This window comes from Hyperolius riggenbachi, chromosome 9 (genome assembly GCF_040937935.1).
Source record: "Hyperolius riggenbachi isolate aHypRig1 chromosome 9, aHypRig1.pri, whole genome shotgun sequence".
Classification (NCBI taxonomy): domain Eukaryota; kingdom Metazoa; phylum Chordata; class Amphibia; order Anura; family Hyperoliidae; genus Hyperolius; species Hyperolius riggenbachi.
Genome location: NC_090654.1, coordinates 237,623,297 through 237,649,362, shown reverse-complemented (window position 1 = coordinate 237,649,362; position 26,066 = coordinate 237,623,297). Strand labels below are relative to the sequence as shown.

The following is a 26,066-nucleotide window of genomic DNA, read 5'->3' as shown; positions in this document are numbered from 1 at the left end:
AAATTATACAGTCTAGTAGGGTAAACTGGTAAAGAAATTACCAGCAGCATTTTAGCTTAATTTTGCCATGTGTAATTGAAGCGCGACTGTAATAATGCATTCAAAACTCAACCCTCTCGGTGTCCTCGTTCCTGCGCTATCCCACATTCAAATTTGCCACCTCCCGGAGTCCTGAGAAGGCTTTGGAAGCACTCAGGTTCCTGAATGCTTCCACAGATGGGCAGCTCCGTACTGCAAGTGCTTCCAAAGATGAGCAGCTCCGTACTGCAAGTGCTTCCAAAGATGGGCAGCTCCGTACTGCAAGTGCTTCCAAAGATGGGCAGCTCCGTACTGCAAGTGCTTCCAAAGATGGGCAGCTCCGCACTGCAAGTGCTTCCAAAGATGGGCAGCTCCGTACTGCAAGTGCTTCCAAAGATGGGCAGCTCCGTACTGCAAGTGCTTCCAAAGATGGGAAGCTCCGTACTGCAAGTGCTTCCAAAGATGGGAAGCTCCGTACTGCAAGTGCTTCCAAAGATGGGAAGCTCCGTACTGCAAGTGCTTCCAAAGATGGGAACCTCCGTACTGCAAGTGCTTCCAAAGATGGGAAGCTCCGTACTGCAAGTGCTTCCAAAGATGGGAAGCTCCGTACTGCAAGTGCTTCCAAAGATGGGAAGCTCCGTACTGCAAGTGCTTCCAAAGATGGGAAGCTCCGTACTGCAAGTGCTTCCAAAGATGGGAAGCTCCGTACTGCAAGTGCTTCCAAAGATGGGAAGCTCCGTACTGCAAGTGCTTCCACAGATGGGCAGCTCCGTACTGCAAGTGCTTCCAAAGATGGGCAGCTGCGTACTGCAAGTGCTTCCAAACATTAGCAATTCCGTACTTCAAGTGCTTCCGAAGATGGGAAGCTCCGTACTGCAAGCGCTTCCACAGATGGGCAATTCCATACTGCAAGTGCTTCCACAGATGGGCAGCTCCGTACTGAAAGTGCTTCCAAAGATGGGCAGTTCCGTACTGCAAGTGCTTCTGAAGCTTTCCAGGGATCCCCAAAGGCACATTCAACCAGTTAGCCAATAACCTTCAATGAGGGTGACAGCATTGGAACAATGACACAGAGAGGACCAGGAATGTGCTATGGGATCCAGAGCCTTCCCTCTCCACAGGCAAGTACCTAACTTTCTTTTTACAGTTGCTTCACATTTACTTTAAAGTGGAACTTTACCAAAAGATAGAAGTAGACTGTAAGCCTTTGGGCAGGGTCCTCCTCCTTTTGTGTCCTACCTGATCATGCACCTCCATTACTGTGCACCCATGCTATGCATCTGAGTAAACCTAACTTGCCTAATCTCCATGCTCCATCCAGTGAATGACTAAGCATTACCTGGTACTCATACTATGGTGTGTGATCTGGTTTTCTTGTATTCCTGTATTGTCATATTGCTGTATGTCACCCCTAAATATTGTCTGTAACCTAAATTAATGTTCAGCGCTGCGTAATATGTTGGCGCTTTATAAATACAATAAATAATAATAAAGTAGGGAGAAAAATAAATCAATACATTGCAAAGTGAGAAGTTAAAAAATAGAAAATAGATCAAGAAATGGATTGATAATCGGCGTACAAATCCTCCGTGACGTCATCAAGCCGGGACCCGGGTTACCGGCAATATGCGGCTGACTGCAGTGCGGAGAACAGAGGATCGGGCTTCAGGACAGTCGCAGGAATGAGGTAGGTGAGTGAGGCTGCTTGCTGTTGGATTTTTTTTAGGATTTCTGCACGGAGGGGGCTGCCTCATGGGGGGGGGGGCATCTGGCTATCGATCCTGGGGGGTGGGGGTAGGATAAATAAAAGGGGGGGTTACATATTTGTTGGTGGGCATCTAATTGACTAAGGGGAGGGGGGGATTTACTAATTTGGTGCATCTGGGCAACTGGGGGGCAGTAATCATATACTGGGGGCACATTTGGCTATAATGGGGGGGGGGCAGCACTAATCCTGGAGGTACATCTGGCCATAATGGGGTTAATCCTGATCTGGGGACACATATGGCTATAAAGAGGGGCACTATTCCTGGGGGTGCGTCTGTCGATCTATTCTGGGGCTGTCAAACGCAGAGGACACATGTGGCTATGCTAGGGGGGCTGATATTGGGGACACATCTGACTATACTGGGGGAGGCGGTGATACTGGGGACACATCTGGATATCTATACTGGGGCGACTTTAACTAGCGGCACAGTTTTTATGTCAATCGCACTTTTTATTTCCAAACAGGAATTGGTCAAAATTCAACAATGCATTTTTTAAAAAATTTTCCCACTTTTTCCCATTAAAATGCATAGAGAGGAACATTTTACTTTGTACCAAATACCCCCAATGAAAGCTTAGTTTGTCTTGAAAAAAACGATATATAGATAATTTAAGTGGCACGAGTACAGATGAAGTTATTGCTGATTAAAAAGGGACACCGCTAAAGTGTCAAAACTGCTCTGGTCAATAAGGGGAAAACAAGGTCTGGATGCGAAGTGGATAAAAATAGATATATATTTGAACAGAAGGAAATACTGCTTGCTTAGCAGTTGGAAGAAGCCATTATTTCCCACAAGGCAACGAGGTTCACAGACAGCAAATTGTCATGACCATGGCATCACACTGTAGGAGGGGTTTTACCACAATATCAGCCACCCACACACTCCCCCTTACCCCAATGATCAATTGAACTAAAGGTAAAGATTTCTCATGGGTAAGATGGTATCAGCTACTGATTGGGATGAAGTTCAATCCAAGGTTAAAGTTCCTCTTTAATCGCTCAAAACTGAGCATAAGATATTGATGACCCGATGCCTCTTCAGGGGTCAAGTACAATCAAAAAATAACCTTAAAGCCTACTAAAGAGCCCTCACTGAAATAAAGTCCTTGAGCTATTGTGTAGTAAGTGGATTGGGGTGGGGGGAGTCTAGAAGTAATGTACTGGTCTTAGTAAACCGCATTCAAAATGTCTTATATGATCTGATCTGTGGAGAAGGGTTGTAAACTGAAAAAAAAAATGGATACAGGGAAGCCTCCTTCACCCCATCACCGCTGGCCAGGACCCTCTTCTTGTTTGCAGCCACACTCCCTACATTGTACAAGCGTGGCTAGTCACAATAGTAAGAAGATGTTCATGGATCCTGGGCAGCAATGGTGGTCCCATGCTCGTGTATAGATTGGGGAGCCTCTGTACTGAACTTACTTATGAATTTCAAATCCAAGTCAAGGTAACCACAGACAACTAATTATAACTCATAGCAGTTTTCTGATGGTCTCATAACATAATTCGAGTAAGACAACTCTTGGAAAAAAAAATATGGCAAAGCTTTTATTTATGGCAGAGTTCTTCAAGGAACCAATAAACAAACCACGGCACATATCTGGTAAAATAGTGTCTGCCTGAAGTATTTGTTGCAGCATAATCATTACATCTACAAACGTACTTAAAACAGTCATCTTTTATAGATCCGGTCTCTAAAAGGCTCCCTGCACACTGCAAATCCGTTTTCCGATTCCGATTCCGATTCCGTTTCCGATTCCGATTCCGATTCCGTTTCCGATTTTCCTTGAATACATTCAACAGAAAAACGGATCAAAAAACGCAGCATGCAGTTAAGATTAAAAATCTGAATCGGAATCGGATGTAAAAACAGATTAAAAATCTGAATCTGAATCTGATTTGCTTGCAGTGTGCAAGAGGCCAAAATCAGTGGAATCTTCTGACATGATAAAAGCACACATCACTTTCCAGAGTGAAGTCCTGTATAGAAGATCCTATTGACCATTAGCCAACCCACAGAGCAAGCAGTTTATCTCACAGTCCAAAGCGACCTTCTACTTCAGAGCAGATCATTTCCGCTATAGCCATGGAAGACGTGGCTGCTGGGGACGGTGCATTCCTGACATGAAGGATTCTACTTGCAATGTCACCAGAACCTCCATCAAACACAAAGTCATCCACAAGGTTCCCATCTCTGTCCAGGGCCTGTGCTCGGACCCCTGAAGGACCTCTGTGTGAAACAAAAATGACTTTATTAGTATTGTATGAGGGGATCCAATGATAACTCGTATGGTAACAAGGATTTTGGCGTGTACATCAGTATTATTTTAAAAACAGCTTAATTGCAGTTCAGTGACAGTTGATCATTATTTCAAGTTTTTTTTTTAACCTCAAGACACCCCCTTTCACATTACTAGTTGACTGCTTCTAGTTTAACAGTTCCTGTCCCAGCTAAAAAGCCCATGTATAATAATAACCCCTAGCAAATTTGTACTTGTACTCGACACCCCCCTATCCTCGCCAGTTAGTGCATTCAAAGGCAGGAGCTGGCCTACAAAGAGAATGAAATATTGTTCTAAATGCATCCTGTTTCAAAGACCATGCTACATCCAGGTCTCACTAAATCTGGAACCTGCCCACACCACACCCACATTTCACACCAGATGAAGACCTGCCCACACACTGCACTCACATCTCACTACAGCTGCAGACCTGCCTTACCACCTCTCACTATAGCTGTCCATCTGAATTGAAATTGTGTGGTGTGAGCAAACTTCACTTAAATCTGGATGTGGTGTAGACAGCTGAAGCAAGAGCTAATTATGGGTGGGATGTAGGCAGGTCTCCAGCTGCAGTGAGAGGTGGATGTGGGTGTAGTGTGGATATGTATCCAGCAGTACTGAAATCTAGGTGTGGTGTAAGCAGGGCTCCAACAGTAGTGAGATCTAGGTGTGGTCTTCAATAGTAGTGAGATCTAGGTGTGGTGTGGTGAGGTCTCCAACAGTAGTGAGATCTAGGTGTGGCATGGGCAGGTCTCAATCTGTCGTAAAAACTAAATGTGGGTTCGGCGTAGGCTGCTCTCCAGCTGCAGTGATAGGTGGATGTGGGTGTGGTGTGGGTAGCTCTTCAGCAGAAGTGAGATCTAGGTGACGTGGCGTGGGTAGCTCTATATCGGACGTGAAATCTAAATGAGGGTCTGGGAAAATCTCCAACTGTACCGAGATCTGGATGTGATGTGGGCAACTAATGCCTGCACCTACATTTAGGATTCAATTTCTCTCCCCCCCCCCCACCCCCCACCTCAGCTGACCTGTCATCTTACATAGTTATTTAGGTAAAAAAAAACAAAAACAAAAAAAAAAAAAAGACATACGTCCATCGAGTTCAACCAGAAAACAAAGTACAACAGGGGGGGAAGTGGTTTGCTGTTGGAAACAGCAAAGTGGAATACAGGCTTGAGATCCACAAATCATTTCTATACCATCAGAGCCCAACAGATAATCCAGGCCTGCCTGCAACTTTGTTTTAGTTAAATACTGTAGGATTTAGTCAACAGGATCTTTATTGCTGTTCATATGGTATTTTGTTTCACTCCGTGAAGTTGATGGCCTGGCAGGGCCCGGGGTTTTTCCCCACCCCATTTTCTTAGGTCATATTGCTTTGCAGTTTGTAGAATTTTATGTAAATTATTTCCTGCTAGCAGATCGCTTATTGATGTGTACCCTCAGGTGCTGACCATTTATCATCTATTCTAGACCACACCTTGCTCCTTCACAAATGTGGGCAATATGTCAGGTGTTATGTTGTCTGTGATGGGTGTTTGATTGCTAGGTCATATCTCATTTTCTTCCTGTATCTCTAATATCAATAAAGAGGATGTGCGGTCAAAAAAAATAATACTGTAGTGAAATCATGTTCATGAATTTGGAGAAGGCTAGCACTTTGATTAAATAAAATACGTTTTAAACAATGATATTGCTTAAAGTTATACAAGATTGCATATCCTGTTACATCATATAACAAATTGATAAGAGTCTACAATCACATCCAGACAGCAACAACCTTTGCAAACATACTGTAGGTGAGATTGTAAACATCTTCCTATTGCTCAATGATTCTGCAATCGACATTTAACCTACTGGTACTATACAGAAGCATGTGCCTGTGACCCTGCCCAAGGTCCACTTTCACTTATCATGTTACTACAGACACCCCATCATTACACGAGATGACCAATATATGAGGGGGGGGGGGGGAGAGGAAGAGAGAGAGATCACATAATGGTAACCTGTTACAATACCAGTCCATATGGTTCTTTCTGGGATGGAAACGGAAGCTGCAGAACAGAGGGGGCAGAAATCTTCCCACTTGCACCCATCCCTTTTATAAACACCTTTGTCCATTTCTATGACAAGGGACTCAAACCCACCTACAATGTATGTTAGGATAGGGTGTTGGGGCCGTTTAAAATGAATGAGTGGGGGCAAATACTGTACTTCTTTAAGGTTCCGTATACACTTGGGCCTGGTGCACACCAAAAACCGCTAGCAGATCCGCAAAATGCTAGCAGATTTTGAAACGCTTTTTCTTATTTTTCTGCAGCGTTTCAGCTAGCATTTTGCGGTTTTGTGTAGCGGTTTTGGTGTAGTAGATTTCATGTATTGTTACAGTAAAGCTGTTACTGAACAGCTACTGTAACAAAAATGCCTGGCAAACCACTCTGAAGTGCCGTTTTTCAGAGTGGTTTGCGGTTTTCCTATACTTAACATTGAGGCAGAAACGCCTCCGCAATCCAAAATCTGCAGCAGCCCGGGAGTATGCGTTTCTGCAAAACGCCTCCCGCTCTGGTGTGCACCAGCCCATTGAGATACATTACCCTAGCGGATCCGCCCCCGCAAGCGGATCGCAAACTGCAGCAGAACCGCTCTGGTGTGCACTAGGCCTTACTGCGTCACGGTACTCTGACCTGCCACAGTTTGTCGCAGTGGCCATTAAAGTGGACCTGAACTCAGAACTCCTCTCTGCTCTAAAAGATACACAGCAGCATAATAACCTTTAAACAAAAAAATATTTCTTTGTTACAGCTGATACAAATCCTACAATAAATCTGCACAGTTTCTACTTCCTGATTCATGGAAGCAGACATATTATTAACACCCTGTGCTTTCAAATGGGCTTATCTGCTTATCTGCCATAGGCAGTCATGTGACACTGGGGAAGATCAAATTACAACTAGTGATTAGACACAAATGAGGGGGAATTACACAGGCTGAACTCTTAAAATACATACAGGGTGCATTTCCGTTATTTTTTCCTTCTGTCCTGTGCATGAGTTCAGGTCCACTTTAAAGTCAATGAGACATGACACACTGCATGCACACTGTGATGCAATGCGACGGACGTGCTCCGGGCGCCACAGAAGTAACACACAAGCTGCAGTGCGCTACTCTGCAACTCCCGAAAGTGCACTGGAAGTCGTGTGTTAATATATATTGCTTCGCTTGCACTGTGGCTAAAAAGGGTAGTGCAACTTTTCAACTGCGGTGTGGTGAGATTGTTCCAAATCACACAGCTACTGCAGTGCACCAACGTAAAAGTACCCTGAAAGAAAATAAGGAAGAAAAGAAAATGATTTATACACCACTGTACTTTAGGTCTTCTGGTATGGCCCAATAATTGTATTCCTCTTGGTTCTTCACAACAACAGTGAGGACCCCCACCCAGCGACAGTCAACAATGTTGCACCTCTTATAAAGGAAGCTTTAACATCAGTAAATCTTTTTCCAAGATTCCCTACAGGTCCATTGATCTGGACCAATGAGCGTTCTTCCAGCTGAGAATTACCTATGGTCAAGTCAAAAGAATGGATAGGGGGTCAAAGTGGAAATTCAAAGATGCTTTATTGGGGTACCCTCCTTCCTGCACAGGAGTAAAGCAAATGAAAGCCCTTCACATTTACTTGAGGATTATGGCAGTGTGAAGTCAGAAAAGGAACCTTGGAAATTTCTAGCCAGGCCCTTTCAATCACTATTGAGTGTTAATTTTCCCCCAATTCTTTGCAGGTATAAAATCAAATAGAAGGATTTGTGAAGCAGTGTGTTAAGTGGGGAGTGGTGCTAAAGAGATCAATGCCCAAAGCAATAGTATCACCCAGAAATACCCCAGAGAGCAGCATCCTAAAGGGCCCATAAGGTATGTACAGGCAGTTAGTAATTGAATCTGCCAGTAAAGTGTCTGCACTGCGGGGTGATCATGTACTTGCAAGAAGTGTTTTAGCACTTGAAATTCACTCAGGAAGTAATATAGCCTAATGAGATGCTAATCATTCCAGCTGGTATGCAAATTTGATGTAAATTGTATGCAGCTTGGTATCAGAATTGGTAGAAAGTGCGTTTGAAAGGCTAAATTGCAAGATGCCTAGACTTCACATGAAAGTTGCATGTAAGAGAGCTGCGTTCTCCCCAGGCACTTTTAGCCGGGTGCTCCACCCGGCTAGTTTTGGTGAGCACCCGGCTGTCATTGGCTCACCCCCTCCTATGCTGTAAGCAGAATTGCACACAGAAACACTGGCCCTGCATTCTCTCATATCAGCCCACCCGGCTACTTTTCATGCCACCCGGCTGAAAAAAAATTCTGGGGAGAACACTGAGGAGTGTGCGCAACAACTCTCTAAACATCATCCCGCCACACATGCGCTATCCAGTCAGCACCGCAGCCAATCACAGCGGGGTGTGGAAGGAGGGGGCGTGTGTGGGGTTGACTAACACAGCTCCGCGGCCAATCAGAGCAGTGCAGGATAGAAGCACATACCATACATACGAACATTGTGTGATGGACGGACCTACAGACATACAGTGGGCAGCTTGGAAGGTATTATTACAGATAATTATTATTACTACAAGTAAGCAACGGCACTTCTCTCAATGCATAAATGGTTTGCAAGACTAATTGCATATTTGCTCCTCTACCTCTTAACAAGGTAAATCAGTACATATTAAGCTTAAAACAAAAACAAACACCCTGAATTGTTTTTATAATCCAAAATAATGGTCTGCAAGATGCGTCTTCCGCTCATAACTCGTACCATTTGGCATGGGACTGGAAATTCATTATAAAGAGGCGTTTAACACCATGGCTTCAATCCACTAAGAGCGGTTTGTTAAAATAAATTAGGTCAGTAAAATACCGCATTCTGTGTTTTAGACCTTTTTTCTTTCCCAAATTCACTAAGATTTCCTCACATAAGGTTTGGTAAAATAGCGAAAAATGTTGCTTCTATCCACTAAGCCCTGCTCGGTAGTGTAAAATCTCACCACTTGTGGAGTAGGTTTCAGCAGCAAGCTGCGATTTTTCTCCTACAAGTGGAGCCATTCCTGCTTCAGTCTTGTGACAGCTTACTAGAGTGGTTTCCTGCATCCCTTTAGATATGCATGCATGCCAATAGAGGGCTCTCTTCTGTATATCAGTATATAGACCTGCAAGCCTTTTTGAAGGTCTTCCTCACTCTTTTTTTCTTTCCTGAGGTCTCACCCACCAGTGCTTTGGATCAATTGGGGCGAGTAGCAGGGCCAAGAGGCTCTTCCTATTGGCTGTCTCGCTTGTCTACCAATTTTACTGAATATGGATTGCTGGTCGACAGGTCTAGGCAGAAATACCAAACATTTTACTTGTTTTACCTAATATTTCAAACTTTGTGAATTGACAGTTATTGAGGTATTTTCCACAAAATTCAGTAATTTACCTCATTAGCCGAATGTGGTAACGCTCAGTGAATTGAGCCCATGTTTTTATTACAGTATTATAATTATTTCTGATTAATACCTTGTTGGGCCTCAAACCCCATTCCATATCATCTAGACTAGGCCTTTTTTGTCATCATATGTATTATGTACCACAGCAATGCACGCGGTGTAGGCTTGACAATATACTAGCTGAACATTCACAAACACTATCAGTGTGCTCTGATAACCAGTGAAACATACAGGCGTCATATTGATAAGAAATGGGCAAGATAAAATCATAATTTCCTAGTGTAACAGTTACTGATGGCAGATTGTACAGGCAGGGCTTTCTTGTCTCACTGTATGATGGCACTGCACAGTAGATAAAAAGAAACTTATATCGCGCTTTTCTCCTGGCGGACTCAAAGCGCCAGAGCTGCAGCCACTAGAACGCGCTCTATAGGCAGTAGCCGTGTTAGGGAGACTTGCCTAAGGTCTCCTACTGAACAGGTGCTGGCTTACTGAACAGGCAGAGCCAAGATTCGAACCCAGGTCTCCTGTGTCAGAGGCAGAGCCCTTAACCATTACACTAATACCATCTATATACACAGTGTACAATAAGTACCTTATTACTGATTTATCTGCAATGTCCTTGTATGCCTTTCTTGTACTATATACACTATTGAAGAGACACTGAAGCGGGAAAAAAAAATTATGATATAATGAATTGGTTGTGTAGCACGGATAATTACTAGAACATTAGTATCAAAGAAAATATTCTCATATTTTTATTTTCAGTTATATAGTGTGTTTTTTATAACATTGCATCATTCTCTAATATTTCCAGTTTATACACTACTCAGCATTCTAAATGATTTTTACAGAGCAGGTGTAACGATTGGTGTCAGCTAACAGATTTTCTGATTATTGGTGGTCTGCAGTATCACCAATAATACAGATGCTATACCTGATTATGTGGTGATCTGCAGAATCACCAATAATGCTAGTATAGCCAGATACAAGACTACCAATGTGAGATAGTGTTTGGTGTAACAGTAATTAGGATGAGCGGGTTCACCCGAGGAGCGAGTGACCCAGACAGTACTGCAGCCGGTGCTCACTATAGGGCAGGTGAGTCAGAACGTGCTGCAGCCGAGAGTGTTGGAAGCACAAACGCAAGTAGAAGATAATACAACCAGAGCTGAACAACTGATCACCTGTGGAGCAGGTGATTCAGGTAGTACTGCAGCCTAGTAGTGTTTGGTGCACAGCACAAGGAGGAGTAATACAATTAGTACTGAACTAACGATCCCCTGTGGAACAGGTGATATGAACTGTATTGCAGCCTAGGCGTAGTTGATACAGAAGGTACTGCTGCCTAAGTGTAGGCAATACACAGTACTGTAGCCTAGGAGTAGATGATACAGACAGTACTGCAGCCTAGGAGTAGATGATACAGACAGTACTGCAGCCTAGGAGTAGATGATACAGACAGTAATTTCCTTCACCAGTGGCTAGGTCCACTGGTGCGGGTAGCGAGGTCAGACAGGCAGAGTAGGCAACGAGCGAACAGGTACAGTACAGAAACGGAAGACTGATTCAGCGTCAATAACAAGCAGGGTCGGCAACGTGAATTAGATAGCTGAGGTACAGAATCGACAAACAGGAGGATAGTCAGAGTAAGCAGAAAGTCATAACAAATAAACAATGCAATTAGTACTTTAACCACCCTGGCGTTCTATTAAGATCGCCAGGGCAGCTGCGGGAGGGTTTATTTTAAATTAAAAAAAACTATTTCATGCAGCCAACTGAAAGTTGGCTGCATGAAAGCCCACTAGAGGGCGCTCCGGAGGCGTTCTTCCGATCGCCTCCGGCGCCCAGAATAAACAAGGAAGGCCGCAATGAGCGGCCTTCCTTGTTTTGCTTAGATCGTCGCCATAGCGACGAGCGGAGTGACGTCATGGACGTCAGCCGACGTCCTGACGTCAGCCGCCTCCGATCCAGCCCTTAGCGCTGGCCGAAACTTTTTGTTCCGGCTACGCTGGGCTCAGGCGGCTGGGGGGACCCTCTTTCGCCGCTGCTCGCGGCGGATCGCCGCAGAGCGGCGGCGATCAGGCAGCACACGCGGCTGGCAAAGTGCCGGCTGCGTGTGCTGCACTTTATTTGATGAAAATCGCCCCAGCAGGGCCTGAGCGGCAGCCTCCGGCGGTGGTGGACGAGCTGAGCTCGTCCATCCCGCCAGGCTGGTTAAGCTATCAACAGAATCTGGCTAAGTGTGGAACCCCGGCTCCGGCCGGTTTTAGCACACTTTGGGATCTGACTAGGGTCTGAGCGCTAACACGATAGCATTTGCAACAGCAGACGAGGAGCTACTGACAGGCCTGTCCTATATATACCCAACCATGCTCCACAGCGCCGACCCAGTCACTCAGCCAATCCGGACGCTGGCTGGAATCAGCTGACCGCGCGTCAGCTGACTCCCCTCCTAGATGCATAAAGGTCCTGTCGCTTGGCTGGCTCGCTCGCGCGCGTAGCCCTTAACCTGTGAGCAATAGTAGGACCAGGCAAAGTCTCAGCATGCAACCGCGCGACAGAGGCCGCTGGCTGATACGCGGAGATAGCCGCCATGCCGCTTGTCTCTGCGGCGGTATCTCCGCTATCTATTACAGCAGGCCAGTGAACCATTGACCTGTCCTCTGGAGAGAAAAAGAAAATACAATGACTGACAGTTGAGATAACAAGCTTCAGAAGACAGAGCTGTCTGAAAGTCGTGGAGCTCAATGGCTCTTTTGCATAGATAATAACTGGAGTTTCTTAACTCTTCCTGTACTGGAAACAATATTAGACTCATGTCTCTGCTCCTAATGTTTTATTTCTTAGCTGTACTACACATACAAATCATTATATCATCTTTTTCCGCTTCAGTGTCTCTTTGTGCTACAGGAGATGCAGATAACTATTTAAATACTACTGTAGTGCATGCCGCCTATTATTATATGATTTACAGTGGTTTTTTATCTAAAGAAGAGCGCTCTCTAGCGTTACTTAACATTATTTCTATTCACTATAGATTTTGCATTCTCTTGCCTCCGCCAAAGCAAACTGGAATTTTTGGTCTCATCGGCTGCAGGGACTTTTTAATATAGAATGTCAAACTGCAACCCTGTAGCAAGTTTTATGTTCATAGAGAATCTCTAACACCAAGTTTTCATTGCAAATACAATCCACTGGCACCACAGCTTTCCAAAACTGTAGATTTGTTAACTTCTGTCCTATGGCTTATAAATGTTCCACCAACAGATCAATATTTTTTGTGACATAGCCATAGTAAAGGAGGGGTTACTTAACTTAGGTTATTGGCCACCTGATACCAACTTTTTTATAATTTTGTTACAGTAAAAGCAAAGTAAAGGTTTTACAGACTCACTCAAATGCTTTCCTGGATCTATGTATACACCAATGCAAAGATTTTTTTGTAGACTTTTTTTTATTAGTTCCTTAATTAGGTAAAGTCTAATGTTTTTAAAAGTCCTTGTGCAGGATCCTAGACACTGGTACTTCCTGTAGGACAGACATTACTATAGGCCAGTGATGGCTAACCTTTAGAAAGAAAACTGTATGATGCTATTTATACCCGCCGTAACCCCAAAGCAGCAAATATAGCCAACTATGATCATTAAGGGCTCATTCACACTATGTGCTGCGCTGTCAGTTTTGACGCACCGCATATAATGTAAGATTCATATGGTAACATGAAAGTCAATAGACTTCCATGTTACCATTCACACTACAGGTGTGCGTTCACATGCGTTACGTTGTAACGCATCTGGGAACATTTTAACGCACAACGCATATGTTTCCCCGATGGGTACAGCTGCCGACGTCCACGCTTTAGCGCACCACAACGTGCATTCCGTGCGATCCCTGTGCGTTGGCAGCGCATGCATGAAATCGCATTCGTGCATATGTTCTGTAGTGTGAATGAGCCCTTAATAATAAATGCAGCAACAGTTACCCCAGACACCAGAAAATAAACGCAATGTGTGCAACATTTCAGCAGAAAATCTTGCAATGTGGGCCACATATTACCAGAAAACAAACGCAGTGGGCCACATTTCAAGAGAAAATAAATGCAGTGGGCCACATTTCACCAGAAAACAAACGCAGCGGGCAGCATTTCACCAGAAAACAAACGCAGTGGGCCACATTTCACCAGAAAACAAACGCAGTGGGCAGCATTTCACCAGACAACAAACGCAGCGGGCAGCATTTCACCAGAAAACAGACGCAGTGGGCCACATTTCACCAGAAAATAAACGCAGTGGGCCACATTTCACCAGAAAATAAACGCAGCAGGCAGCATTTCACCAGAAAACAGACGCAGTGGGCCACATTTCACCAGAAAACAGACGCAGTGGGCCACATTTCACCAGAAAATAAACGCAGTGGGCCACATTTCACCAGAAAACAAACGCAGTGGGCCACATTTCACCAGAAAATAAACGCAGTGGGCCACATTTCACCAGAAAATAAACGCAGCGGGCAGCATTTCACCAGAAAACAAACGCAGTGGGCCACAATTCACCAGAAAACAGACGCAGTGGGCCACATTTCACCAGAAAACAAACGCAGCGGGCAGCATTTCACCAGAAAACAGACGCAGTGGGCCACATTTCACCAGAAAATAAACGCAGTGGGCCACATTTCACCAGAAAATAAACGCAGCGGGCAGCATTTCACCAGAAAACAGACGTAGTGGGCCACATTTCACCAGAAAACAGACGCAGTGGGCCACATTTCACCAGAAAATAAACGCAGTGGGCCACATTTCACCAGAAAACAAACGCAGTGGGCCACATTTCACCAGAAAATAAACGCAGTGGGCCACATTTCACCAGAAAATAAACGCAGCGGGCAGCATTTCACCAGAAAACAAACGCAGTGGGCCACAATTCACCAGAAAACAGACGCAGTGGGCCACATTTCACCAGAAAACAAACGCAGCGGGCAGCATTTCACCAGAAAACAGACGCAGTGGGCCACATTTCACCAGAAAATAAACGCAGTGGGCCACATTTCACCAGAAAACAAACGCAGCGGGCAGCATTTCACCAGAAAACAGACGCAGTGGGCCACATTTCACCAGAAAATAAACGCAGTGGGCCACATTTCACCAGAAAACAAACGCAGCGGGCAGCATTTCACCAGAAAACAGACGTAGTGGGCCACATTTCACCAGAAAATAAACGCAGTGGGCCACATTTCACCAGAAAATAAACGCAGTGGGCCGCATTTCACCAGAAAACAAACGCAGTGGGCCACAATTCACCAGAAAACAAACGCAGTGGGCCACATTTCACCAGAAAATAAACGCAGCGGGCAGCATTTCACCAGAAAATAAACGCAGCGGGCAGCATTTCACCAGAAAATAAACGCAGCGGGCAGCATTTCACCAGAAAACAAACGCAGTGGGCCACATTTCACCAGAAAACAAACGCAGTGGGCCACATTTCACCAGAAAACAAACGCAGTGGGCCACATTTCACCAGAAAACAAACACAGCGGGCAGCATTTCACCAGAAAACAAACGCAGCGGGCAGCATTTCACCAGAAGACAAACGCAGCGGGGAGCATTTCACCAGAAAACAAACGCAGTGGGCCACAATTCCCCAGAAAACAAACGCAGTGGACCACAATTCCCCAGAAAACAAACGCAGTGGGCCACAATTCCCCAGAAAACAAACGCAGTGGGCCACAATTCACCAGAAAACAAACGCAGTGGGCAGCATTTCACAGTAAATAAACAATGTGGGAAACATAGCATTTAGCAGAAAATAACACAGTGGGCCGCATTTCACCTGCAAAAAAAGTAATGTACTCACCTGACAGAAGTCTTCTCTCTCTGCTGGGCTCTGGCGCGCATCTCCCCCGGACGTTCCTTCTGCAGCTGAGTCTCCCGCGCTGCCGCTGACAGGCAGAGTGCAGGGCTACGGGAAGATGGCGCCCGAAGCCCTGTACTGGAGACAAATAGTCTCCAGTACAGGGCTTCGGCGGCCATCTTGCCGTAGCCCTGGTCTGCCTCCCGGGAGACTGCGGGGCTGCGGGCTATGAACTGGCACGGCAGCGTCTAGTAGACGGTGCGGCCAGTTCATAAGCAGCGGTGGCGTGCCAGCAGATTAGGCTACGCGTGCCGGGCCCGGCACGCGTGCCATAGGTTCGCCACCGCTGCTATAGGCTGAAGTCTACTGCCTACCTCCTTGCAGTCTGAAAAGTAGGTTATTACAATCCCGACATCAGTTCCACCCACAGAGAAATGGACTCCATTAAATGCGGTATTGTCACCATAAAAATCAAATTCCAACACCAACTGGTCTGAGTGTGCAAGTTTTGAATGCAGGATTAGCATCTTTATCACTTAATACAACTTTTTCTGCTGTTATGGTTTGGAGTTATCACATACTTTAGGGGCACTGGCTCTAGTGCCAAACAGTGCCAAAGAGTTGAATGCTTGGAGATCTTTTTATCTATAATATATTCCTCCTCTTCCATTTATTTACCTGCCTAGCTGCTTGTCAGAAACACCCTCTGATTACTTGTGTTTACAAGCAAGGATGAGGTGACTCAGTGATTGGATGTGTAAACAAAACAAAAAAAAGACAGTGCAGTTGTTAGTATACACCTCAGTGGGAGTGTCTGAAGACTCTGGGAGGAGGGCAGCTAATTAATACACAATGAGCAAGAGAAGGGAGGGGGGGGGGAAACAAGAGTCAGAGAGGATATGATGTCAGGATAAGCTTGGCAAGATGGCCACTGCCTAGAATAGGATTTTCTGCTTTTCCTTTATAAAATTCATAGGAATCATTACGTGGATAGCACAATACATCTGTTATGTAAGTAGAAGTAGTATTTATCTACTTATATATGTGTTTTTTATTTCTAGGTCAGCATGGGTGTCGCTTGTTCTTTAAAGGGAACATGCGAGCTAAAAGCCGCAGCTCCGGTGTCCCAAGGTCTCCTCCTTTACAGATGCCGATCGGCATCTCCTGCGCAAGCGCTCACATAGCCTGGAAGTACTGAAGTACTGGGCCTGCACAGAACGCTTCCGGCCACAGGAGCGCGGCCATGAGCAGTGCGGTCGCACAAGCACGGAAGATGCCGACCTTACGAGGTCGGCATCCGCAACGGAGGAGACTTTGGGACACCAGAGCTGCGACGAGGGACAGAGAGGCTGCCAGGGGCCAGAGAAAGCCCCAGGTAAGTAAATCTTCCTTTTAAAGCAGCTGCTTCTGGTCATGCACTCATAATATTAATATTATTTATATGAAGAAGCCCCATTTTAAAAATAAAAAGTAACAGAGCACCAATTACTAATCCATTACATCTAATGATGCAAAAATTAACTTGCATAACTAGGGGAACCTTTGACATTGAACCTTCCATTCTTGGCTTTGCGACTCACCTGTCAATATCGGTAATAGATAGCTCTGGGATAAACTTCTGAAGCTCCTTGAGCTGTGCATTAAGAAACAACGCACGATACATTTCTCCCATGCCATATGCCAGATTCTTCAGCACCAGCTTTCGAAGCCCACTGAAAGAGAACTCAACAATAAGAAAAACGTATCCTGCAGAGTGAATGATAAACTGTGTATAAGCTGGATAAGCTATGCTCACTCATCTACTATGAAAGAAGTTCCATGTCGCTTTGCTAATTGGACAGGTCAGAAATTGTGTGTTGCTGTTCTCTCCAAGGTAAAAAGTGACAGCAGTGTATTCTACCTGCACACTGACTGGCGGATCATGCCTGCATATGGAGCAACCCTCTGATGCAGCGGCCCTGCATCAGAGGGTTGCTCCATATGCAGGCATGATCCGCCAGTTCTTACCATTTACCATAAGGCACTGTAGACATGTGCCTACAGGCGCCTGATGATGGAAAGGCGGCTCACTCCCCTACCCTAGTGCCTCCCTTCTTCCTTCCCTATGCAGAGAGCAGAGTGTAAATAAGAGGTTACTCACCCAGCTCTCTGCATTCCACTGATGACATCTCCCTTCAGTCAGAGGCACCACTAGCTACTTAATACTGAGGATACCTCTGGCTATCTACTGTAATGCTAAGGGGCACCTGTAGCTACCTGTGACAGGCAAGGGAAGTAAGGGAGAAATTACATTTGGACCAGCCAGCACACTTGTGGTGCGGTTCAGTAGGTTCATGGAGGGTAAAGTTTAGGGTGCCAGGACATCTGTGCCTATAGGCTCCTGTGATATAAATCCAGGCATGCTCTAATGTCACTGGCAGTCTTTTATTTTCCACTCCTTGTTTCAAGACTATTCTAGCCATGGGACATAACTCTTATTTGTAATGGAGTTCATTAATCCCCAAAACACACTGATAAGTTAATTGGCTCGCCACAACATTGACCTTTGACTTTAATAGGTACACATGCAGTGGCGGCGCTACACTGGGCCCCCCAGGAATTACTGTGCTCCCCCGAGTGCCCCCTGCTCAGTAACATACAGTTAACAGTTTTCAGGCTCAAGAAGCATACAGTGAACAGGTTAGGGTCTGTAGAAAACGCTCCATGTCAGCCAGAGTCTATGCAGGTGTTAAGTAGACCAAGGGTCTTATCTATTAGCCATAAATACCTCATAATCCTTGTAAGATTCCTTGTAATTAAGGTATCTGGGTGACACTTATATTTGCAAAAAATCTCTCTAACTCCCGATTGTATGTTCTGACATTGTCAGTCAACAGGCATAGAGTCTGAAGAAGGCTTACAAGCTGAAAGCCTACGTTTTTAGCTTTACATTAGCCAAGAAACTAGAGCTTATATTTTACAGACAAAAAGTGTTGAATCAAGATAATAATCTTATCACTAAAGCTCGCCAAACATGGATTTGATCACCCAAGTGGGCCCCACCAGCCAGCCATCGTTCCCCAATTTGAAACTGGAGCCGCCACTGTACATATGCCTATGGTAGGATTAAATCGTGAGCTCCTCAGAGGGTCAGTAACCATTATTGTGCACTTTCTGTAAATCCAATAAACTTCATTTCACTTCTCAAATATCACTGTGTGTGTCTCCTGTATGATATATTTAACTGGCATTTTTTATCACAACAACCAAGGATTTATACAAGAAAATTATGATGATTAACAAGGTTGCCCAAGCTTTCGCATCCCACTGTATGCTTTATTGAAGTCCTAAGCCTTACCTGTATGTAATGGCTTCAGTGAAGTCCTTGGTGTTGAAGTCACACAGTCTGTAGCCTTCTCTTTTAAAAGCCAGCACAGCATTTGGGCCAAGCCAAACACTTCCATCCATTCGGGGGGTGAAATGGACTCCAAGGAAAGGAAAGCGAGGGTCAGGAACCTGCAGCCCAATACGGAGAGACATATGAACACCTTCTATACATCATACAATGACAATACAACAAGTCTCAATAGAGCTGGAACTTAAAGAGGAACTTTAAACAAGAATTTAATTCCAATCAGTAGCTGATACCCCCCATTCTAACAAGAAATCTTTACTTTTTCTCAAATAGATCATGAGGGGGGTCTGTATGGCTGAAATTGTAGTGAAACCCCTCCCACAGTGTGATGTCAGCACCTAGGTCCTGACAGTTTGCTGTCTGTGAACCTCGTTGCATCGTGGGAAATAATGGCTTTCCCAAATGCCAAGCAATAAATATCTCCCTCTGTGCATGGAACTCTAAGTAACGAACATATTCCATATAGAACACCTGGCAGAACTAAAGATTATAAATTTGAGAATGTAAATCAGAGAAAGGAAAGATCTTATAATGGGCAGACACTGACTAAATAAATAATTTATAAATGAATATTGTAAACAATAAGCAATTTTACACACACACACACACACACACACACACACACACACACACACAGCAGTCCTATTAGTCATATGAAAAAGTACACCCTATGCTAAGTTTTTCTTTTGCACAATTTTCACAAAAGGCACATAAATAACTGTAAATGCATTCAAACTAAAAATTCTAAATGCAATAAAGGGAGATCCATTCCTGACTAGGGATGATTAGTGAGATTCAAATAATTCTAAATTGATGAAGTATTATGCAAATGCACACAACTTGAAAATAGATCAATCTAATAAAGCCATTTTAAAGTTGCATAAAAATTTGCATAATCCTGTATGAATTTGTATTTTTTTGCATCTATGACTAGGGATGAGCATTCAAATTCAGACGGTTTTCTGAGTCAGACCCACTGCGCGAAAGGGGGTGGCAGTGGAGGGTTAGCTCACCCTTGCACATCTGTGCTCCAGCTCTCTACAATACGTCCTCCTTCACAGCGAGAAGGCGGGAGCATCGGCAAGCTGGAAGGAACTCACAAGAGTGAGTTAACCACCCTACATTGATCAGCAGATGTAAAGATTTGTGTTCTGATCCAAAGCATTTGGAACACTTCCAAATTTGAATGTTCATCCCTATTCATGACCTAAAGATACAAAAAAAAAGCCCTTTGCTGCCATCTAGTAGCAACACTGATTACAGCGCTCAACAATTCAGACAGTCTAAAAAAAAAACAAAAAAACACCTAAGTACAGTCCAAAAAAGCTGAACCCTTCGAGCCTCCAGTTGGATTTCATTTTATCAATATTACAGAGTTTCAGGCCACTTGGGCTCTGGTTGTGCATTTCTCTATATTATATCTTTGCTAAGTTACTGCATATGCCCTTTGCAAATACTGTTCAATTATCACATGACACAGTCAAAAACGACCAAGGTGAGTAGTTATTTGAATGAATGCCCTTCAGACATCAGGAATAATACATTGAATATAATGCATTTAAATGAATACTTACTGGGTAGATGTTGCCTTTCACAAGATAGCATTTCTCTGGCTTCAGCACCAAGTAATCACCACGGAAAGGAACGATACGCGGTTCCGAGCTACACCCGCTGACCTGAGACAGACGGTCTGAAAACAGACCAGCGCACGTCAACACATATTTACAATATACCTCTTCTCCCTGTTCAAAAATAAATAAAAAGTGAGTTGTAACCAAAGGTGCTCTTAAAGTGTACACAAGATGGGTTGAGGTGCAGAATTTATACTTGCCTGAGGCTTCCTCCAGCCCCATGTGGTCCGTGGGCTCCATCACTGTCCTCCCCAGCCACTCCATCCCGTGGTCACCTCTAAATGTTGGCCAGATGCGGACAGTTGTGCTATTCTGAGCGGCCACGCCCAGTCTTGGTGCGCTACTGGGGGCACGCAAGAGGCTGGGTATGTGCAGAACAATTGTCCAAGTTACCTGAGGTGACCACAGTACAGAGGAGAACGGCAATGAAGCCCACTGACCACATGTGGCTAGAGGAAGCCCCAGGTAAATAAACATATTGTCCTATGTCCGGTCTCAGGTTTCCTATAACCAGTCCTGACATAATGCACTTTAAGTGTCCAGTAGGCAAAATGGGGACTCATAGAACCCTGCAAGAGCAGATACTGGACTCAATAAAGGTACAGATTGGTAGGTTAGCTTCATTTTTTCTTACAGTATTTAATATGTAGTCTTAGCCTTTGCATACAATTAAGGAAAAACAAATTCCTATATTACGCAACAGGAAATCACTGTGACAGCTTTAGAAGCCCTCATACTGTGGCTGACAATGTGAACACTGGTTTTGGTACCTTGGTCTAGGGAACAGGCAGAAGCCCAGTACCTGTCAGACCACACCTCCCAGAGTTCTCTTAGCAGCCTTTGCAAGGGCAGAAAATTGCCATGGCAGTTCTTTAGGAGTGAGTGTGGCTAACCAACAAAATCTAGATTTTGTGACACGGGTAAATATTTTTTAAACCTTTATGTACTTTACTCTAGTATAACAATTTCTGCTTTTCGTGCTGGTATTTTATTGTTACATTTCAGTAAGGATTAGTATAGATTATTTTTTATTTATATAGCACCAACATATTCCACAGCACTGTACAAAGTACAAAACAAATCAGGACATCCAGTAATACAAGTACAAAAAAAACATACATACCGTATTTTACAGCATATAAGACACACTTTTTCTACAGAAAAAAATGGGGAGAAAAAGATCCTGCGTCTTATATGCCAGATACAGGGAGTCCCCGACTTACAAATGCTGGGGAGAAAAGGGCAACATGTTGGGGAGAAAAGGGGACACACTGGAGGTCCCACGGGGAGAAAAGGGGACACATTAGAGGGCACACTGGGGAGAAAAGGGCAACACGCTGGGGAGAAAAGGGGAACACACTGGGGAGAAAAGGGGAACACACTGGGGGTCCCACGGGGGACAAAAGGGGACACACTGGAGGTCCCACGGGGGAGAAAAGGGGACACATTAGAGGGCACACTGGGGAGAAAAGGGCAACATGCTGGGGAGAAAAGGACAACACGCTGGGGAGAAAAGGGGAACACACTGGGGAGAAAAGGGGAACACACTGGGGAGAAAAGGGGAACACACTGGGGAGAAAAGGGGGCACACTGGGAAGAGAAGAGGAACACTTCTAATTGGGTTAGAAAATCTACAAGACGCTTCTGGAATATGGACGCACCAGGTTTAGTATATATTTTTGTTCCTGGTTTTTGCCCTCTAAACCTAGGTGTGTCTTTTAGTTCGGAGAGTCTTATATGCTGAAAAATATGGTAGCTTATGTGGGGTTTGCAACATCACCAATACTGGTACATTTATTAAATTACCTTTAAATTTTTGATAGCAACTGGATAATCCAAACCTGTAGAAAAGAATATCACAACTTTGTTATTCAATTTTGGAAAATTGTCTTCAACAGGAATATATCATATACAGAACGCCTAATTTACCAAGAATAGAGACACACTGCGTATACAGGAGCCCTCCTTATTACCTGAAGCTGGAAATACTCTCTGAATAATGATACTCTGGTGTTTCCAATATTTGATACAATATACATTATTACTGCTGAGTAACTCAATCTGCTCACTCTGTATACAGCTTTCTCCATTAAGGAATGCATGGGAAAGCAGTAGTATGCTCTGTGACAGTCCCACTCATAGATGCTGCCTTGTACAGGTCTACATTACAGTGAAATACTGGCTCAGTAAATTTTGCAAATAAAGGGCAACTGAACTAAGAGGGATAAAGAGGCAGCCATATTTATTCTACATTTATTTCCTTTTAAACAATACCAGTGACCTGGAAGTCCTGCTGATCTACTTGGCTGCAGTAGTGTCTGAATCACACACCTGAAACAAGCATGTGACTAATTTGGTCAGATTTCAGTCAGAGCATTTGATCTGCATGCTTGTTCAGGGTCTATGGCTAAAAGGATCGGCAGGACAGCCAGGCAACTGATATTGTTTAAAAGAAATAAATATGGCAGCCCCCATATCCCTGTCAGTTCAGGTGTACTTTAAAGTAGGTCAAATTTAAAGCCAGTTTTCTTTTCTTGAACCGGCAATTTTTGCTCCAGTCTCATTCTCTCTCTCTCTCTCTTATCTCTCATGCTCTATTCTGGAAACCTTGACCTTCTCTACATACAACTTAGCCATGTCTCTGTAACTTGGTGAATACGGCAGTATGCCATTTCCCGCACAACATGGTAGCAGCAATTACAGGTTTTAGTAACGTTATGGGTAAAGAGTAGGGATGGTCAATGAGATGTAAACTATGCAAATTGGTATGCAAATTGATGTGGCTTTCCACTTAGGTGGAATTTGATTGGCCCATTTTTGAGCTGCATAAATTTGCATACAAAATTTGCGTAATTCTGCATCAACTCGGGATTTTTTTTGCCCCTCATTGACCATCCCTAGTACAGACTATGAAAAAACACATAAATCCAGGCACATCGACTAAAGTTAGGACATTTAAATGAGTTATTATGGAGGTACTAAAGGGGGTGTGGCCAGCAAAATGGCTAAGACACTGAACATGAATGTATTTAGTTAGCTTCATCGTGAGTTTAGTTTGATGCACTATCTGTCCCAGGAGAGGACGTCAGGATATGCGCTCCTACTATTTAGATTTAGGTTTGATGCAATGAAAGTTTGCATGTCTGCACTATGCATACAGGGCCAGAGTTTGGACGCCTACGAATACCTGGGTACGTCTGAGCAGTGTAGGTGACTACGCAAGGGAATGCATTCTTTTGTAATTTAGACCCTGGCTTTTAACTTAGCTGTAGGGATAGCAGTGGTGCCGGGATGATCGATTTCTGTGAATGCATTTGTTTGAGCATTTGCATGGGAGTTTGCAAAGGGTTATGGTAACTGTCTTAGTACAGACTATGCACATATGAGTAGAGATGTCGCGAACCGTTCGCCTGCGAACAGTTCCAGGCGAACTTTGGGGGTTCGCGTTCGCCTGCGTCAGGCGAACTTTTGCGGAAGTTCGATTCGCCCCATAATGCTCTATTGAGCAAAACTTTGGCCCTCCATATCACTGTCAGCAGACACATTATTGCCAAACACACTGGTCTCACTGCTGTAAGACCACCCACCCTCTCTCCTTCAAGCAAGGTCCTTATACCATTTGACTCAGTTGTCTGCCTACACTAATTAGTTATGGGACAGCTGCTACAGAGATTTTAATTAGCCTCTTGTGGGTTTCCTCCCACCTCCCTCCTCCCTTCTACCTATTCCCTCCTCCCTCCTACCGGAGGGAGGAGGGTCTCATCTGCCAGGGAATTATCCTATTTCAAAAACCAGTATACATCATACCATGGCTGGGAATCGAACCCAGATCTCACTGTGTGGTGGGCAAGCACACTAACCACTGTACCACTACAGTAGTAACTGAAGCTGGCCTAAAATTTACCATTTATGCTCAATGCAATAGAAACATTAGGTTGCTTAAAGGGAACCTTAACTGAGAGTGATATGGATGTTTCCTGTAAACAATACCAGTTGCCTGGCAGTCCAGCTGATCTTTGTGACTGCAATAGTGGCTGAATCACACCCTGAAACAAGCATGCAGCTAATCCAGTCTGACTTCAGTCAGAGCACCTGATCTGCATGCTTGTTCAGGGGCTGTGGCTAAAAGTATTAGAGACACAGGATCAGTAGGCGATTCAGGCAACTGGTATTATTTTAAAAGGAAAAATCCATATCCTTCTCCGTTTAGGTTCCCTTTAAGGATTTGTAGCATAAAAGCCAACTCACATTGGCTGGGATTTGAACCTGGGTCTCACTGTGTGGTGGGCAAGCACACTAACCACTGTACCTCTACAGTAGTAACTGAAGCTGGCCTAAAATTTACCATTTATGCTCAATACAAGAGAAAAAGTAGACAAGACAAATAACATTTATATCACAGGTATAGGAGGTGGAAGGAGGGAGGAGGGAGGAGACCCACAAGAGGCTAATTAAAAACTCCCTAGCAGAGTGTGTAGCAGCTGTCCCATAACTAATTAGTGTAGGCAGACAACTGAGTCACATGGTATAAGGACCTTGCTTGGAGGAGGGAGGGCGGGTCCTCCAGCAGTGATGTGTATTTCACTTAATCAGGTGTGCCTCCAGGTATTAGAGCTCTTGAAACATATTTTCTATCATTTTTCCAGCCGGTAGAGTTTTTTAAAATTTTCAAAGTTCGCCTCCCCATTGAAGTCTATTGCGGTTCACGAACTTTTTCGCGAACCGAACCTTTCGCGGAGGTTCGCGAACAGGGTCCTCCTAAAATCGGAGGTTCGCGACATCTCTACATATGAGCAGGTTTTGAGCACAAGGTGATGCAGTTCATCTGTATATTTACATACAGGTATAGGCACTCTTGCACCTACTACTCCACATTGGAGAAATCTACACGTTATAATAATTTATTTTTTTTAAAAGAAGAGATGAAAACCGAGAGCCCACTATAGTGCAGTAAGTATGAGTATTGAATCTGGACAAAAATTGTTTGAAGTGTTACTCACAAAGGTGGGTTACCTCCAAGGCAACCACTGTATGTACAGGTGGGAAAAAATGACCTATCCCCACTCAGGTTAAAAAGTTACTGTCTGTAAAAATGTATATGGAGGTAACACCCCTCCACCAGGCTGGACAAAACACTGAAGATATGTCAAAACTAAGGCACCAAGGCAGGATCAAATATATTAAAAACAGTTTTAAAAAAAGGTAGGAAGCGGTGGACTTGCCTCCCCATTGATGACTCAGTGTGTATTTATTAATCATTCCAAAAATGCAACACGTTTCGTGGGTCAGCAGCCCGCTTCATCAGGCAATAAAAGGCGTCCTGCCCTACTTCCTTGCGGATAATTGCTCCATTTTTATTGCCTGATGAAGCAGGTTGTTGACCCGTGAAACGTGTTGCATTTTGGAGTGATTATAGTTATGTTTATCTGAAACAGACATACCAAGTCTTCAACAGGGAGGTAAGTTCACCACTTCCTCCATTTTTAAACAGGTTTTAAATATAATTTATCCTGCGCTGACGCCTCAGTTTTGTCTTATCTAATTATTTTCCATGAATGAATCTCCTTCCACAAGGAAATACTGGAAGAGTTACACAGTGGTGGTCATGTAAAAACCGCAAAAAGAAAAAGTGGAGGAAGTTCTTCAGACTAAAAC

General features: G+C 44.2%; 1 protein-coding gene across 1 annotated transcript in view; it reads right to left on the bottom strand.

Annotated features, from left to right (window-relative positions):
• Positions 1-3,306: 3,306 nt before the first annotated feature.
• The window catches only part of LOC137531950 (L-2-hydroxyglutarate dehydrogenase, mitochondrial-like), a 48,655-nt gene continuing 25,895 nt past the window's right edge, over positions 3,307-26,066 (bottom strand). The window contains exons 6-10 of the mRNA XM_068251992.1: positions 22,218-22,252; positions 20,355-20,522; positions 18,724-18,881; positions 16,967-17,098; positions 3,307-4,016 (exon numbers count right to left, since the gene is read on the bottom strand). Coding sequence (XP_068108093.1) covers positions 3,821-4,016; positions 16,967-17,098; positions 18,724-18,881; positions 20,355-20,522; positions 22,218-22,252 — 689 coding nt within the window. The 3' untranslated portion in view covers positions 3,307-3,820. The remainder of the gene's footprint in view (positions 4,017-16,966; positions 17,099-18,723; positions 18,882-20,354; positions 20,523-22,217; positions 22,253-26,066) is intronic.